Source organism: Chanos chanos, chromosome 9 (genome assembly GCF_902362185.1).
Source record: "Chanos chanos chromosome 9, fChaCha1.1, whole genome shotgun sequence".
NCBI lineage: Eukaryota > Metazoa > Chordata > Actinopteri > Gonorynchiformes > Chanidae > Chanos > Chanos chanos.
The window spans coordinates 34034484-34049483 of NC_044503.1; the positions used below are offsets into that span (position 1 = coordinate 34034484).

Below are 15000 nucleotides of genomic sequence, written 5' to 3' on the forward strand. Positions count from 1 at the left end.
TATATGTGTGTGAGTGTGTGTGCATTTTCAGTTTAACCATGCTAGTGTATCTTTCTGATACAATATGAATATAGAATTAAAATAATCACTTGTGCATTCTCTATACAAAAGTGTAGTATTTCATTTTATAATGTTTCATTTTATTTAAGATGTATTTTTCAGAATGTTTTCTTGCTTATGTTTACTTGTTTACTTAATATAGAACTGACTGATCAAGCATATGTTTATGTATATGTATATGACTGAAATATTAAAGAACGGATTACATAGACATTGTGGCGCTTGTTTAACAATATAATCCTCTGTATTTACAAAATACAAACCATTTTAAACTTGTCAACCCTGTTGTGTTTGGTGTGCTTATGCACTTATCAGAACCTTAAATACTTAGTAACCAAAGTGTACTGTGGTCTGTTTATCTGTGCGGCTGGCGTTTTGGCACGGAGGAATTCAAGACATTAGAACGGGTGATGTCACAGAGCCGTGAATATGACTGAATTCTAAAATGGAATTGGAACGCGATGTACCAAGGGCTTGTGATTCTAATTTGAACACGGAACAACAGAGCAATCATTCTGCAATGGGAGAATCTCTAACAGAAAAGCTCCACAGAACTCATCTCTAAGCAACATAAAGTGATATGGAGAACTATGAGTGCAAAAATTAAACCATAAAAGTGAAAATGAATAAAAGGAAAAAAGCAAACCGTTCAATCGTTAAAAAATATGAGCCAATAAAATGCATAACTGAATTAATAAAACATAAAATAATCAGAAATAAAATCTAATAGATAGCATATATATGTATGTGATTATTCTTAGATATTCATATATATATTTTTTGGGTTAATTATTATTTTTGGCATTCTCCATAAATGTCCTCCATACACGCTGAATCCAGTGAAGCGTGTTCATCGTTTCTCTATGATGAGGCTGTGATTAGATCATTTTCTGAAGTCACATCACTGTTGAAGACGTGTGCTGTCTATTTATAACCCTGGAGACGGCGTTTGTTCCGACTGTTCCATTGTGATGTGATTGGGTAAAGTGTTCTGAGGGTTCTAATTGGGCTGATGATGTCATAATCAATAATGAGAAGACTGAGTGGACCTGATTATTCTCTCGCTTTCTGATCAGTTTGAATGCTTTACACGCTGGGCTGGATTCATCATGAAAGAATGGGTCCATCACAAACGGAGACTCTGCGAGGATTCGTGTGTGTGTGTGTGTGTGTGTGTGTGTCTGACTTAGTTTTGGTTGAAGAGGACAGTGTGTGTGTGTGTGTGTGTGTGTGTGTGTGTCTGAATGTGTATGTGTGCATCAACTGAGTTCTGATTTAAGAGGAGTGTGTGTGTGTGTGTGTGTGTGTGTGTATCTGACTGAGTTTTGGTTAAAGAGGAGTGTGTGTGTGTGTAACTTGACTCTTACGTTACTCATCAGGCCTTTGTAGAGGACGAGGTCAGACTTCAACTCCTGCACTTTCAGGGCCAGCTCATCCTGACACACCTCACTCTCCTGCAACTCCTGATAAACACACACACACACACACACACACACATACACATTTAACACAAATATTACACGCCTCGACACAAACACACAAACACACAAACCCGTGTGTTCTGTGTGTCTGGGGGAGAGGTGCTGCTCTCACACACCTGTGACTGAGTCATCTGTGCTGTCAGGAAATCAAACGCCAACTCTGTGTTTCAAGGTCAACATTCAGCCCCCATAACCTACCCCCCCCCCCCCCCCCGACTAAAACAGACCGTGGGATTTTCCCGTCTATTTAAACACACACTCTCACACACACACACACACACGCAAACACACAGGATGGCACATGCAGAGACACACTCACACACACACACAGGATGGCACATGCAGACACACACACACCATTCGGAGCTGATCCAATTACACAGTTTGCTACGGCAACACAGAATCAGCCCAAACATGAGGTGAAAAACAAACGTGTTACAGGAGCACTGGGCTTCACTGCCAAAGTTACAGCATTAATGGTGTGATAACATAAAGTTAATTCACTTTATAAGACACGACATGACACAAAGAGAGAGGGGGGGGCAGACAGAGAGAGAGGGAGAGAGTTAGCGACAGAGAGTTAGAGAGAGATAGAGACAGAGAGAGAGAGAGACAGAGAGAGAGAGAGAGAGAGAGAGAGAGAGAGGGAGAGGGTTAGAGGGAGAGAGAGAGAGAAAAAGAGAGAATAAAAGATTGTTTTACCTCCTGTAAGTCCGTCACTCTGTGCTGTAGGTCCAGTCTCATGGTGTATTCTTCCTCCCATCTGTCAAAACGAGAGAAAAACAAACAACCCAGTCACCCTCTGAGACTGGTAATAACAAATTAATAACAAAGTAACAGAACAAGAGAGAGAGACAGAGAGAGAGAGAGAGAGAGAGACAAAGAGAGAGAGAGAGAGAGAGACAGAGAGACAGAGAGAGACACAGAGAGGAAGAGAGAGAGAGAGAGAGAGAGAGAGAGAGAGTCTGATCCAAGCACTTCTTTTTTGCTCTGGTTATTGATCGCATCATTGATTTATTTTAATGACTTTAACAGGTGCTGGAGGCTTTAGTACAGAATGGGTCTTTTGATGTTTTTTCTAAATGGACTCGTCCTCTCTGAGGTCTAACAGCCCGTTCGCCCCCCAAAACACAACGGAGCGATTAAAAAAAGAAAGAAAAAAACAACACCTAAAGCTAAACCCAGAGGATTCTGCCAATGGGAACACGTTGTAAAAAGCGTTCCCTGTTCCCAGCAGCACGGTGTTTTAAAACGTATACTAAGCAAAGACGGAGCGATTAAAAAAAGAAAAAAACAACACCTAAAGCTAAACCCAGAGGATTCTGCCAATGGGAACACGTTGTAAAAAGCGCTCCCTGTTCCCAGCAGCACGGTGTTTTAAAACGTATACTAAGCAAAGACTATTGGCTTTAAGCGTCGTGTTTCCTAAAATAGCATGTATTTGTTGTGGGGAGAAGAGAGGTTTGAATTAAAGAGGTAAAACATGGTGGTGTTAAAGCCACTAACTCAGACACAGCACAAAGGACTCTGACGACAGGGCTGTCCACCCTCCACTGCTGTGTGTGTGTGTGAGTGTGTGTGTGTGTGTGTGTGTGTGTGTGTGTGTGGGGGTGCATGTTCGTGCATTTTGTCTGTGTGTAGAATGTGTAAGCATGTGCATTAGTTGGTGCAGAAGTATGTACATGTCTGTGTGTGTATGTCTGTGTGTGTATGTCTGTGTGTATGTGTGTGTGTGTATGTGTGTGTGCATGTGTATGTGCGTGCGTGTGTGTATGTGTATGTGCGTGTGCGTGTATGTGTGTGTGTATGTGGATGTGTATGTGTGTGTACGTGTGTGTGTATGTGTATGTGTGTGCGTGTGTGAGTTCATGCGTGTTTCACAGCCTGCAGACCTCAGCATTGCTGAAATATTTATGATCTCCTGCTGCATGTAGCGAAGAGAGAGAGAGAAAGAGAGAGAGGGAGAGAAGGAGAGTGTGTGTGCGTGTGTGCGCGCGCGCGTGTGTGTGTGTGTGTGTTGCGGTGAGAACAGTGTTCAGTGGAGTACAGTAGAGCACAAACAGTCATCTGTACAAACATCCCCACACCCTCTGGTTTTACATAACATCTCTTTAACATTCACAGCAGTGCTGCAGCATCCCAAGCTCTTACACAAAACCCCAGACAGCGGCCCAGAGCCACACCGCCACTCACAACCTGCCCCAACCACACAGCCTCTCAGGATTTACTGAGACAGGGAGGGATGGATGTGGCAGGACAGAGAGAGAGAGAGAGGGAGAGGGGGGAGAGGGGGAGAGAGAGAGAGAGAGAGAGAGTCTGTGACTACACACTGCATTGCAGTGGACACTGTAGCAGTGAATAGGAGTGGCACATAGAAGGGGAGAGATAGAGAGAGACACAGAGAGAGAGAGGGAGAGAGGAAGGAGAGAGGGGAAGAAGAGAAGAGAGACAAAAAAGAGAAAGTTCACAAAGATAAAAGATAAGAGACAGACAAAGAGAGATCGCGCACAGACGAACGAAAACTAATGAAAGAAAAGAAAGATGTGTCTAGAGGATTCTAAAAGTTTTGGGGGAAAAAAGCGAGGGAGAGAAAAGAGAAAAAAAATGGAAAAGATAAAAACGTATAAACGAACTGGGGACGAGAGGAGACACACCTAAAAGAAAACAGTCTCATTACTGACAGACCGTCATCTCGCGTTTCTGCCCTCACACGAAATTCATGAGTCTGTTGACAGTTATGAAAAGAAAGAAAAGCAACATGCGAGTCAGGACGGAAGGATAGTCATAAATAAAAGGCAGTTAAACGTGTGCCCGGAGGAAAGAGGAGGCAGATAAAGTGTTGGGAAAGTGGTATTGTACGGCAAGCCCAAGCTCATGTGGCCGCGAGGTTTTTCCCGAAAGAGCCGTTTTATTCAAACTGGGTTAGTTCGTCATCCAGCGGGTTCATCTCCCGAGATCTAATTCTTCCGACGTGAGCCATCAACTCTGATTCTGAGCACGATCTCCGATTTTGTTTTTCGACCTCTCGAACTTTCCCCTTCTCTACTTTTTATTCGTTTTTTACCCTCTGCCTTTTTTTTTTATTTCTCTCCATCTCTACTCTCAATCAATGTATCTCTTCTCTTCTGTCACTTTCTCTTCACTCAGGATCTGCGTCTTTTTTCTTGCACACGCGCACACCCCAGAAAACTGTCTTTCGATTTTTCTTTTCTTTTTTTTCTTTTTTTTTTAAATATAATAACTTTCGCACTTTTAGGATTCAGTATCTCTTCTCTTCTCCTCTTCTTTCAACGCACATTCCTCCCTTCGCTCTTTGCTACACTTCTCTTCTTTTCCTGTTTCTTCTTTTCTTTTTTCCCTCCCTAATCCCGTCTTCCATTTTAGTGGGGTTCGGTCATTCTAAGAAATCAGATACCGAGGATCGAATTTAGAGGTCAGACAATGGTCGTTTGTGTCGTGTTGTGACATCACCTGGAATCATGATGATGTCATAGTGAATGTTTATGGATGACAAACCAAAGGAACTTGGTTTTGACAACATTTTTAAAAAATGAAAGCAGTGGCCTACGTGCATATATACACACAGGCGCAAATATAAACATATATAAGTAAACATAATCAGCTCTGTCTTTTTTGGTGCTATAACCAAATCCCCCTTTTCTCTCAGTTTATGCACTAGTCAATAGCGAAGGTACTGACAGAAAATTACATTAGTTTAACATGCTTCCAGGAAATGATTATTCACCCCTAATACTCCATTCAATAATTCCGAAGTGGGTTTTTAAGCCAAATATGATGCAGTCATGTAGGAAACCTTTTATCCTTGACAAAGAATGACCCGAGGGGACAGTAAGGGGGTGGGTATGTGGGTGTGTGTGCGTGTGTATGTGTGTTTGTGCAGGACTGCACGTCCGTGTGCGACATGCATCATTTCACTGCACCTGGTTGTTCTGAGACAAGTAATAAACGAGCACTTTTAAAGCCGTTATTGCTCCGGACAAAGCCGGCAAGATACAGCCTGCGCGTTCATTTTGAGCACGCGATTCATTTTTTCCCCCAATAGATTCCCCGCATTCCAAAATCAAGCGCAAATTCTCGAGCGGTTCGTCAACCTGCGCCTCGCGGGCAGATGCTTCGTTCGGTTCAGTCATGGGACAACACTTATTCTCCTTGTGTTACCGTATGTTTGGTCTCTTCAAGGAAGTTGTGCTAACCAGCTGTCACACTATTCAGCTGTGGCCAAAACCATTCAGCTGTTAGATTAAACACCACAAAACTCCTTATAATTTTACTTTATGCTGTATTGGTCTACTCGTCCTTCCAATATGTCTAGCTAAACTCCTATGTTGAACTTTCAGAACGATAAACCCTCGTCTCGATGAGCTTCTGTATGTGTTAGGATTGTATCTTGGAAGTACATACGTATTTATTCTTTAAAAAAACTGAAAAAAAAGTTTCTCGCCCTCTCGGTCACAAATGCGCACTTTAGTCTCAGCACCAGGCGCCTGGACAGCGCGCCTCTGGGGAACTTGCTGACGGCCCAACGCCAGAGCGCGACTGTGATGGATGGCCTAGAGTTCTTGCTGAGTCCAACACTAATGAAGCCGGTTTTTGCGGTTCGTTTCAGTGCAGGTAATTATCAGTTATACAGAATGACTAAAGCGGATTTTTCCCCTCTTTTCTATTAACTCTGACCTTCGGTCCAAAGTTATCTAAGCCATTCTCTAATTGTACACAGCCCAGGTTCTTGACATTGACGTTTATCAAACACTTAAAAATCTTGAACTAAATCTTTAAATAATACTACGTGTAAATTCACCTGCGTTTGTACTCGTCTCTCTCCCGCTTGACTTTAGCCAGGACGTTGTACAGGGCTCTGATTTCAGGGGTGATGGTGTCTATCTGGACCCCCACTCCATCCGGGTGAACCCAAGACACTCCCGGGCTAGTCACTCGGGTCTCCGAACCGGGGCCCAGTTTACGGGTGTGGTTGTACGACCAGATGGTACCGGGGAGAAATCTGGGAGGCGGATTCGTTGAAGTTCCCGTGCTAATGCCGAGGCTGCCGGTATTCGGGGCGTTATTCGAGTTGTTGGTATTGGCCGAAGCGGCTTCGGTCGGTGTGGACAAACTGACCGTTATAGTCGGATTCGCATTAGAATTCGAATCGGAAGCGGAGGTCTCCTCGAATTTATTCGGTTCAAGTTTGAGCACGGTGGTGAGGGCTGGCGTAAATAAGGTAGTGGGTCGTTTGGCAGAGTTGTTTGTGTTCTGGAATGGGAAAGAGCCCGGTCGTACTGGTATAGGCCCAATAAAACCCGTCTGTACTCCCATCTCTTTGGTATCCTCCCGTCGGCCATCATCACCTCCACCACTCGTACTTTCCAACGCTTGCTGCAGCTGCTTCTCCAAAATCTTATTCCGTCTCTCCAGCTCATGAACTTTGGCTAAAAAACACCTGAACCGCAGATTAAGAGTCTTTAGGACGCTGATGTTTGAGCCGAGGTCGTTGCGAAGGGCCATCGCCGCAGGAGGTGTTGGCACAGCGCGATGCAGCGGACTGTTCAGATGCAGGTAAGACAGCCCAGTTTGCTGAGATGCTGCTAAGTCAACTCCCAGACTAGGTATGCTCTCTGGAGCCAGTCCGGTTGTCTCACCGAGAATTAGGGCTGGATCGGGGACTCCAAAAGCAGCCTCGGGCAGGATACCTGACGGAGAATCTGGATGACTGGGTCCGCCTTCAGTATGCTGTTGATGATGTTGTTGGACAAGCACGGTTGCCCCCAACAAAGGATTCATGCTACGATATGGAAAACTAAAGCGTTGCAGATCTGGCATGAACACTGGCTAATATTGTCTCTCGCTCTGTTAAAAAAACGTTTGAATTTTCAACGCTCGATGACGTCTAAGAATCGGACTCGATGTTACTGTCCCGGTGTCGTCCGCAATTAACTTCTTTTGACGTTATATAATGAGATAATCGTCTTACTGGTTTGATGGTGCGCCGTTTGACCGGATGAAGTCGTTGGATGAGAACAGTCGTTGACTTGGAGACAAAATGACACGAAAGCTATGGAGGAAAAACATCAAACTAACAATGTCGCTGGTATCAAAGGAAGTCACTGAATGTATGTCCACTCGTCTACAGAAAAAAGACCGTGGTAATGAATGGCAATTAAACGAATTTAAAATAGATCCAAACGGGGCGTCTCGTGGCTTCCTTATCTGGTAACAAAATACACTCACCCGAGCCACTGCAGGGGATTTGGGCAGCCAATTACCGTAATGACTCAAGTACACAAGTTACGGGTATCGCAAAACAGAATTAATTTGACTAAATCAAATAAACTGGTGAGTTATTGAAGCATAAATATATTCTGTTGATGATGTATGCAGCAGTATTGCTGGGACTTACTGATTTTTAGAAGTTAGTGGGAATAATTTTTGTAGTTGTCGCAGATAGAAGAACATAAGGTGAACAGTAGAAACACTACGTCAGACCCGATAATAAAGCGAGGCAGGCTGCCAAGGATATGTTAAGTTCTATGGCACGCGACTTTTTGTGAAACCGTAGAAATAGCGTTTATATCATGCACAGAGAAAAAACGTCTAAAAACAGAGAATAATTATATAAGTTTATTTACATGTAATAAGTCGAGCTGTAATAATGTGTGCTGGAATTTGAATGAAAGAATCAGATAACATGAGGGTGTCGATAAACATACAGAATTTGAAAAGTGAAACGATAAAAACTGAAAGAAAAAAAAAACAGGAAAAGTTAATCTACACTGAAATTCAATAAATGAACTCTAACATATCTATTCAAAGATATCAGTGTGTTGGATGGTTGAGGTGGTTTCCTATGCAATGGTGATTTGCTTATAAACGAGTAACTAATTAAATGTAAATGTGGAGAGACATACATGGACTCTCTCCAGAGCTAGTTTTGCAACGGACATTGCAGCTATACTAGTCGGAGTGGTGAACAATAAAAACAGAAATGTATTTTCACTTGTGGTTTGATTTTTTTTGGGGTCTGAAAATCTGTCCCCGTCTTTACGTCGCTATTCTTCATAACCACTCTCTGAACATCGCTCTCTTTCAAAATAAAAACAAACCATATCTCATGAAGAACAAACAAAGCAAACATCACTCATCATATGTAAGCAAACTGCTCGAGGTGGAACCCCCAAACTCTTTCTCTATCTCTTTTTCTCTCTCCGTCTCTCGTTCCCCCACCCTCCCTCCCTCTCTCTCCAGGTTCGCCTGCGTGTCTAGCGTGGCGACGTCCAGAGACCCCCAGGCGGTCGACACATTGTCCTGCCACGACCCCCTCTCGCTCCTGGCCTTCTTCGAATCTTTCTCCCTGATCCCTCGTTCCACGGACGAGTGCTTGTTGAAGGTGCTTCTCCTTCTCCAGCTGCTACAGTAAGAGAGAGTGATGCTGCTACGTTTTCCTGTGAAATAAAGAGAGAGAGGGGGAGAGGAGGAGAGGGGGAGAGAGAGCGAGAGAGAGAGATGAAGGGATGGAGAGAAACAGAGAGAGAGAGACAGGGAGAGAAACAGAGAGAGAGAGAGAGTCAGAGAAAGAGAGGGAGAGAGGCAGACAGAGAGAGAAGGAGAGAGAAAGGGAGAAAAACATACAGAGAGGGAGAGAGACAGAGAGATACACAGAGAGAGAGAGACAGACAGAGAGACAGAGGGAGAGAGACAGACAGAGGGAGAGCGGGAGGTCAACGTAGTAATTGTACTGATTATAAATTAAATATCATTTAATTTATGTCTGTGAGACTTAATCAGAAAGGCAGCTCCTTATTCCTTACCATCCGAATCACTTCCCTCTCTTCCTCTGCCTCTTCTTCTCTCTCCCTCTTTCCCACAGACCACATTGTAAACGTCCTCTCGGAATTCCCTGTTCATGATCTGGTAGATGAAAGGGTTAATCATGCAGTGCGATTTGGCAAACATGGCGGGGATCAGAGTCACTTCGGGAGGCAGGCTCGACACGGCCCGGAAACCATTGTTTTCCGATCCGTGACTTGACCCTGGAGCTGAGCTGAATCCCGAACCGGAATGGGGTTCCGTGGTGTGGTTTCTCCAAGATGTTCCCGGGTTGACGCTGTGACTGTAATTTTTCGGAGAGGTCCAGTTGAAGAGAGAGTGAATCCCAAAAAAGTCCGGGAATCCAGTGCCATGGTGTCCCGCGTCGACTCCCAGCGTTCCGGGCGACATTCCGGGCGTTCCGTGCTCTCCGACCTGCTCCTCCTTGGCGGTGAGTGCAGAATAGAGCGACACGATGGCGTAAGGTGTCCACGCTAACAGGAAAGTGGAACACACTACTCCGGCTATCTGTGGACGGGAGAGGGAACAGACAAAAAAAAAAATCTGGATTCACAAGGTCAAATTTCCAAAGGACAAAAACAGAGCTTTGGTTTAGCCTCGGTTAAATCTCCACAGCAAATTCACCACATTCACCAATGTTAAATCAGCCCTGAGAGGGTTCATATTATCCTGCATAACACCAGACTGAGATAGTATAGACCCTCTTAAAACAACACTCTAATGATTTTTCTGTGTCAGATGGATCTGATTACATTGCTGGCCTGACTGGGAGAGTGAGAGAACTGTAAAATGTCTCTCACCACGAATGTGACTCATCAAATCATTCTTAAACCAGTCTAAGAATCCCCAAAATTCACAATTTTCCAGCGAAAACGAGTCACTTTCAAGCTTCGACCAAATTAAAGGAAGTGACGGGAAGTGACGCCTTCTAAAAACGACCGTGTTCCACGTCGCACAGAAACGTTCCGACGTCAGCGGGATGGAACGACGGGAGAGAAAGACGGAGAACAGACGGAAGATAAAAAAAAAAAAAACAGAGCGAGAGTGTGAAGGAGTGTAGATGATGGGTAGTTAATATAAAAAAAAAAGACGATTAGATGAAAAGAGATGGGGATGAACGGATGAACCCACATCAGTCGAAGACCGACGAGGACGAGGGAAGAACACGTGGAGAAGGAGTCTCTGGGAACAAGGCACAGGGACAGGAAATAGAGGGATAAAAAAGATTAAATTACCGAGGGAAAGAACATGTTCATATCCCGTGGGAGAAGGGTGGGGGGAGGGGGGGCGGGGTAGGGGGAGAGAGCGAAATAATGACAGAGGGAAACAAAGTGTGTGAATATTCCTTTGTTGGTTCTTTGCTCCTATTTCAAACCAAAGGGAGTCCCCCCCCCGTGTTGTTTTCCCCGACGTTTGTCTTTGCCTCGAGTTTCTTGACTCAAGAGGTTTTCGGGCCCGTCATGCCTCCACGTAACAAAGTTGGGCTTTTACGATAAAAAAAATACATTTTAAAAAATGAATGAATGGAGGGCCTATGGGAGAAGCACAGAGATACTGTAAGTATGGAGAGAGAGAGAGAGAAAGAGAGAGAGAGAGAGAGAGAGAACTGGGGAAAGACACTACGGGAGAGAAAGAGAGACCTCTGCTGTACAAACGGGGAGGGCTGAACGAAGAAAAAGAAGAAACCGCACCTTCGTCAGGCGGAGGTCTTTGCTGCTGTGAGTGACGGCCGATGAAGGAATCGAAGCCAAAGTACGACCCGACCGGTACACCTGTAACCAGCAACCACAACAAATAGTCCCTTGAATTTATCCAACACAGTAATATACAATTTAACTTGTCAGTGCAACTAAAATGAGCTAAAACTGTAAAAAAATAAATAAATAAACAAAAACTCATATTAATAGAAATCTAAAAATGAGAGATAAAAACACAAAATGTGTGTGTCTCCAAAACTTCCTTCATTCTGTTACACACTCATACTTTGGGGACGACAGAAATGACACTGGCGGCACAGATAAAGCAGAAACAAATGAACCCTCTATATGGGAAAGCGTTTACTGGTTTGAACAAAGTGGAAATTCACATGCATAAACAGTAATAGGCCTATATGAAGCACGTCTGTTCCCGCATTCATTGCGTACACAAGAAATTAAAAAGACACATCAGAAATACACCAGAATCCCCCCCCCCCCCCCGCCCCCGTCACCACCACTATTACTCTTTCAGAATGAAGAATGAGAAAAACAAAGAAACGGGAAGTAGAGACAAATGCATCCTTTTTTTCAGAAAACAAAACAGGGAGTGTAGCGTTAGCGTAGCATGTTTGTGTTTGTTGATTTTTTTTTTTTTTTTGGAGAATTGAGAGCCATGCTCTGTCCCACTCTGTTTATCTACTTACGGTGTGATTCCGTCCCACTCTGTTTATCTACTTACAGTGTGATTCTGTCCCACTCTGTTTATTTACTTACGGTGTGATTCCGTCCCACTCTGTTTAACTCCTTACAGTGTGATTCTGTCCCACTCGGTTTAACTACTTACAGTGTGATTCCATCCCACTCTGTTTAACTCCTTACAGTGTGATTCTGTCCCACTCTGTTTAACTCCTTACAGTGTGATTCTGTTCCACTCTGTTTATCTACTTACTTTAATTTCATACAGTGTGATTCTGTCCCACTCTGTTTAACTACTTACAGTGTGATTCTGTCCCACTCTGTTTAACTCCTTACAGTGTGATTCTGTTCCACTCTGTTTAACTACTTACAGTGTGATTCTGTTCCACTCTGTTTATCTACTTACTTTAATTTCATACAGTGTGATTCCGTCCCACTCTGTTTAATTTCATACTGTGTGATTCCGTCCCACTCTGTTTAACTCCTTACAGTGTGATTCCGTCCCATTCTGTTTAATTTCATACAGTGTGATTCCATCCCACTCTGTTTAACTCCTTACAGTGTGATTCCGTCCCACTCTGTTTAACTCCTTACAGTGTGATTCCGTCCCACTCTGTTTAATTTCATACAGTGTGATTCCATCCCACTCTGTTTAACTCCTTACAGTGTGATTCCGTCCCACTCTGTTTAACTCCTTACAGTGTGATTCCGTCCCACTCTGTTTAATTTCATACAGTGTGATTCCGTCCCACTCTGTTTAACTCCTTACAGTGTGATTCCGTCCCACTCTGTTTAATTTCATACTGTGTGATTCCATCCCACTCTGTTTAACTCCTTACAGTGTGATTCCGTCCCACTCTGTTTAACTCCTTACAGTGTGATTCCGTCCCACTCTGTTTAATTTCATACAGTGTGATTCCCTCCCACTCTGTTTAACTCCTTACAGTGTGATTCCGTCCCACTCTGTTTAATTTCATACAGTGTGATTCCGTCCCACTCTGTTTAATTTCATACAGTGTGATTCCGTCCCACTCTGTTTAATTTCATACAGTGTGATTCCGTCCCACTCTGTTTAACTCCTTACAGTGTGATTCCAGAAAGGGCTTCTTTTTTTTTTTTTAGAGACATGGCTCATCTTTCACCAGTCACCTTATCGCGTTATCATGTTGTCACCTTTCACCAGTCATGTTATCATTTAAAGTTTTTCTTTACTGTTCCCTTTTATTCTCTCTCTCTTACTCTCTCCCTCTCTCCCTCTCTCTCTCTCTCTCAGCCACTCCACCCCCCCCCCCCCCCCGGTCCCTGTCTCTCACCGTGATGAGGATGGCGATGTAGGAGGTGATGATGGTGAAGGTGGGGATACCAAAGCATAAGGTCAAGATGAGGAAGATGTACACTCTGTCATTCAGGGACGACTTCATTCTCCACCTGCGCCCGGAAAGGAGGGAAAACCATCACTAACGAACAACCCCCGAACCAAAACCAGTCTCGTGTTCACTCCGCACCAGTCTCCACACAGTCTGTTCATTTAACCCAAGCCGATCTCATATTTAACTTTTGCACTAAAAATAAATTTCAAACCTGTAAGACATTGAAAAATACTTTGATCCATTGACAGAGGTGGCTACAAAATGAACGCTTGTGGCAAGCTAGATCCATTTCTCAATCGATTGAGTCCCAAAGGTATTTGGTTACCTTTTCTTTACTATTTTGACAAACACTCATTCAGACCGACATACAATAGTCACTCTCATTCTAAGAGGTCAACGTCCTCCAGTACAACATTGGGTGATCAACACCTCAGCAGTCAATGCTCTGGGGTTCGAATCCATATACTGATCACTATTACATGTACACTACTACACCAGGGAAGGGTCCATGGCTGATCAGTTTAGATGGTAAAAAAAATTCAGTGGGCCTACCAGTTGATGGTGCAGCTGGTACCAAAAGGTTCTGGTCCATAGCTTCCGAATCCAAACGCAGGCAGAGACGCCCAGAAGAGAGTGTAGATCCACACCAATACAATGAACAAGGACGCGTGGCTTTTCTCAATCCACTGACCTGAGAGAGGCCGAGAAGAGAAGAGAAGAGAAGAGAAGAGAAGAGAAGAGAAGAAAGTTTATACAAAAATGTTTATTCAATAATATCCAAAAACGTTTATTCAAAAATTTAAAAAAATTATAATAATATTCATTTTTTTTTTAATTCAACAATAGCTTCGTCATGCAGCACAGAGTTAAAAAAAAAAAAAAAACTTTAAAAACACAACATCACATATAGGGCCTGTTCCACAGACACAGATTACACCTGGTCCGGGACTTTCCGAGGGAAAAAAAAAAAAGTCCATTAACGGTGAAATTTAGCGCACGACTGGCCTCGGCTGGAGCACTTCCCTGTTCTTCTCGTCCTTCTTTTACCGCCCGCGCAGTGACGATCTAATGTTAGACTGTTCCATTATCATTGTTGTTTACGATTAGCTTGGTCAATGTTTCATTCTTTCATTCCCAAAAAAAAGTCCGCCACAGAGTTCGAATTATGGGGGGGGGGGTGTCTAAGCCCCCTAATTAAGATTTGGACACCGCTCCCCCCCCCCCCCAAAAAAAAGAGGTAAAAACAACAGTTCGGGGGATCTTCGGATCTTAAAGAATTCCCCGAAAAACACGTTCCGCGGAAGGTCACCTCTTATCTGTGGAATACCTTCATGTCATGAGGAACGCTGGAATCTATTTACCGACTCTAGCGTGAGTTTGTTTGAAGACAGCTGCAACAAACAAACAAACAAACAAACAGATGCTATTGCTTTTGATCGGTTTTGTACTTCATTGAAGTAATATTCGACTCATTGTTTGTACCAGGAAAGTGAATCTGCCTGTTCAGTATTGCGAGGATAACCATAGGCCGAATGGTATGGCTGTGTAATTAACGGACATTACTGTCAGTCAGGTCGGACAAAAAGCTTTCTTCGTTCCACTAAATGAGTAGCTGACACTGTGGGCGGGAAATCTGGACAGTCGACTTTCTACCTCTATTGCTATGGTGATCTGGAGCGCATATGTCTGTGTGTGTGTGTGTGTGTGTGTGTGTGAGAGAGAGAGAGGGAGAGACAGAGAGAGAGAAAGAGACAGAAAGAGAGAAAGAGACAGAAAGAGAGAGAGAGAGAGAGAGAGAGAGAGAAGGGCTTAAGGGTCAAGGAGGCTACCAAAGCAACGGGGTCGGGGGTGGGG

The 15000-nt window shown here is 43.7% G+C and overlaps 2 protein-coding genes across 2 annotated transcripts in view; both read right to left on the reverse strand.

The window, feature by feature from the left end:
• iffo1b (intermediate filament family orphan 1b) overlaps positions 1 to 7379 on the reverse strand; it is a 16333-nt gene extending 8954 nt beyond the window's left edge. Inside the window, exons 1-3 of the mRNA XM_030783828.1 lie at positions 6361 to 7379; positions 2244 to 2304; positions 1428 to 1523 (exon numbers count right to left, since the gene is read on the reverse strand). Of these exons, the coding sequence (XP_030639688.1) occupies positions 1428 to 1523; positions 2244 to 2304; positions 6361 to 7379 (1176 nt within the window). The remainder of the gene's footprint in view (positions 1 to 1427; positions 1524 to 2243; positions 2305 to 6360) is intronic.
• A 67-nt stretch (positions 7380 to 7446) lies between these two features.
• Positions 7447 to 15000, reverse strand: part of opn9 (opsin 9) — an 11130-nt gene continuing 3576 nt past the window's right edge. Inside the window, exons 4-9 of the mRNA XM_030785474.1 lie at positions 13699 to 13837; positions 13090 to 13204; positions 11075 to 11155; positions 9365 to 9890; positions 8781 to 8998; positions 7447 to 7587 (exon numbers count right to left, since the gene is read on the reverse strand). Coding sequence (XP_030641334.1) covers positions 7447 to 7587; positions 8781 to 8998; positions 9365 to 9890; positions 11075 to 11155; positions 13090 to 13204; positions 13699 to 13837 — 1220 coding nt within the window. The remainder of the gene's footprint in view (positions 7588 to 8780; positions 8999 to 9364; positions 9891 to 11074; positions 11156 to 13089; positions 13205 to 13698; positions 13838 to 15000) is intronic.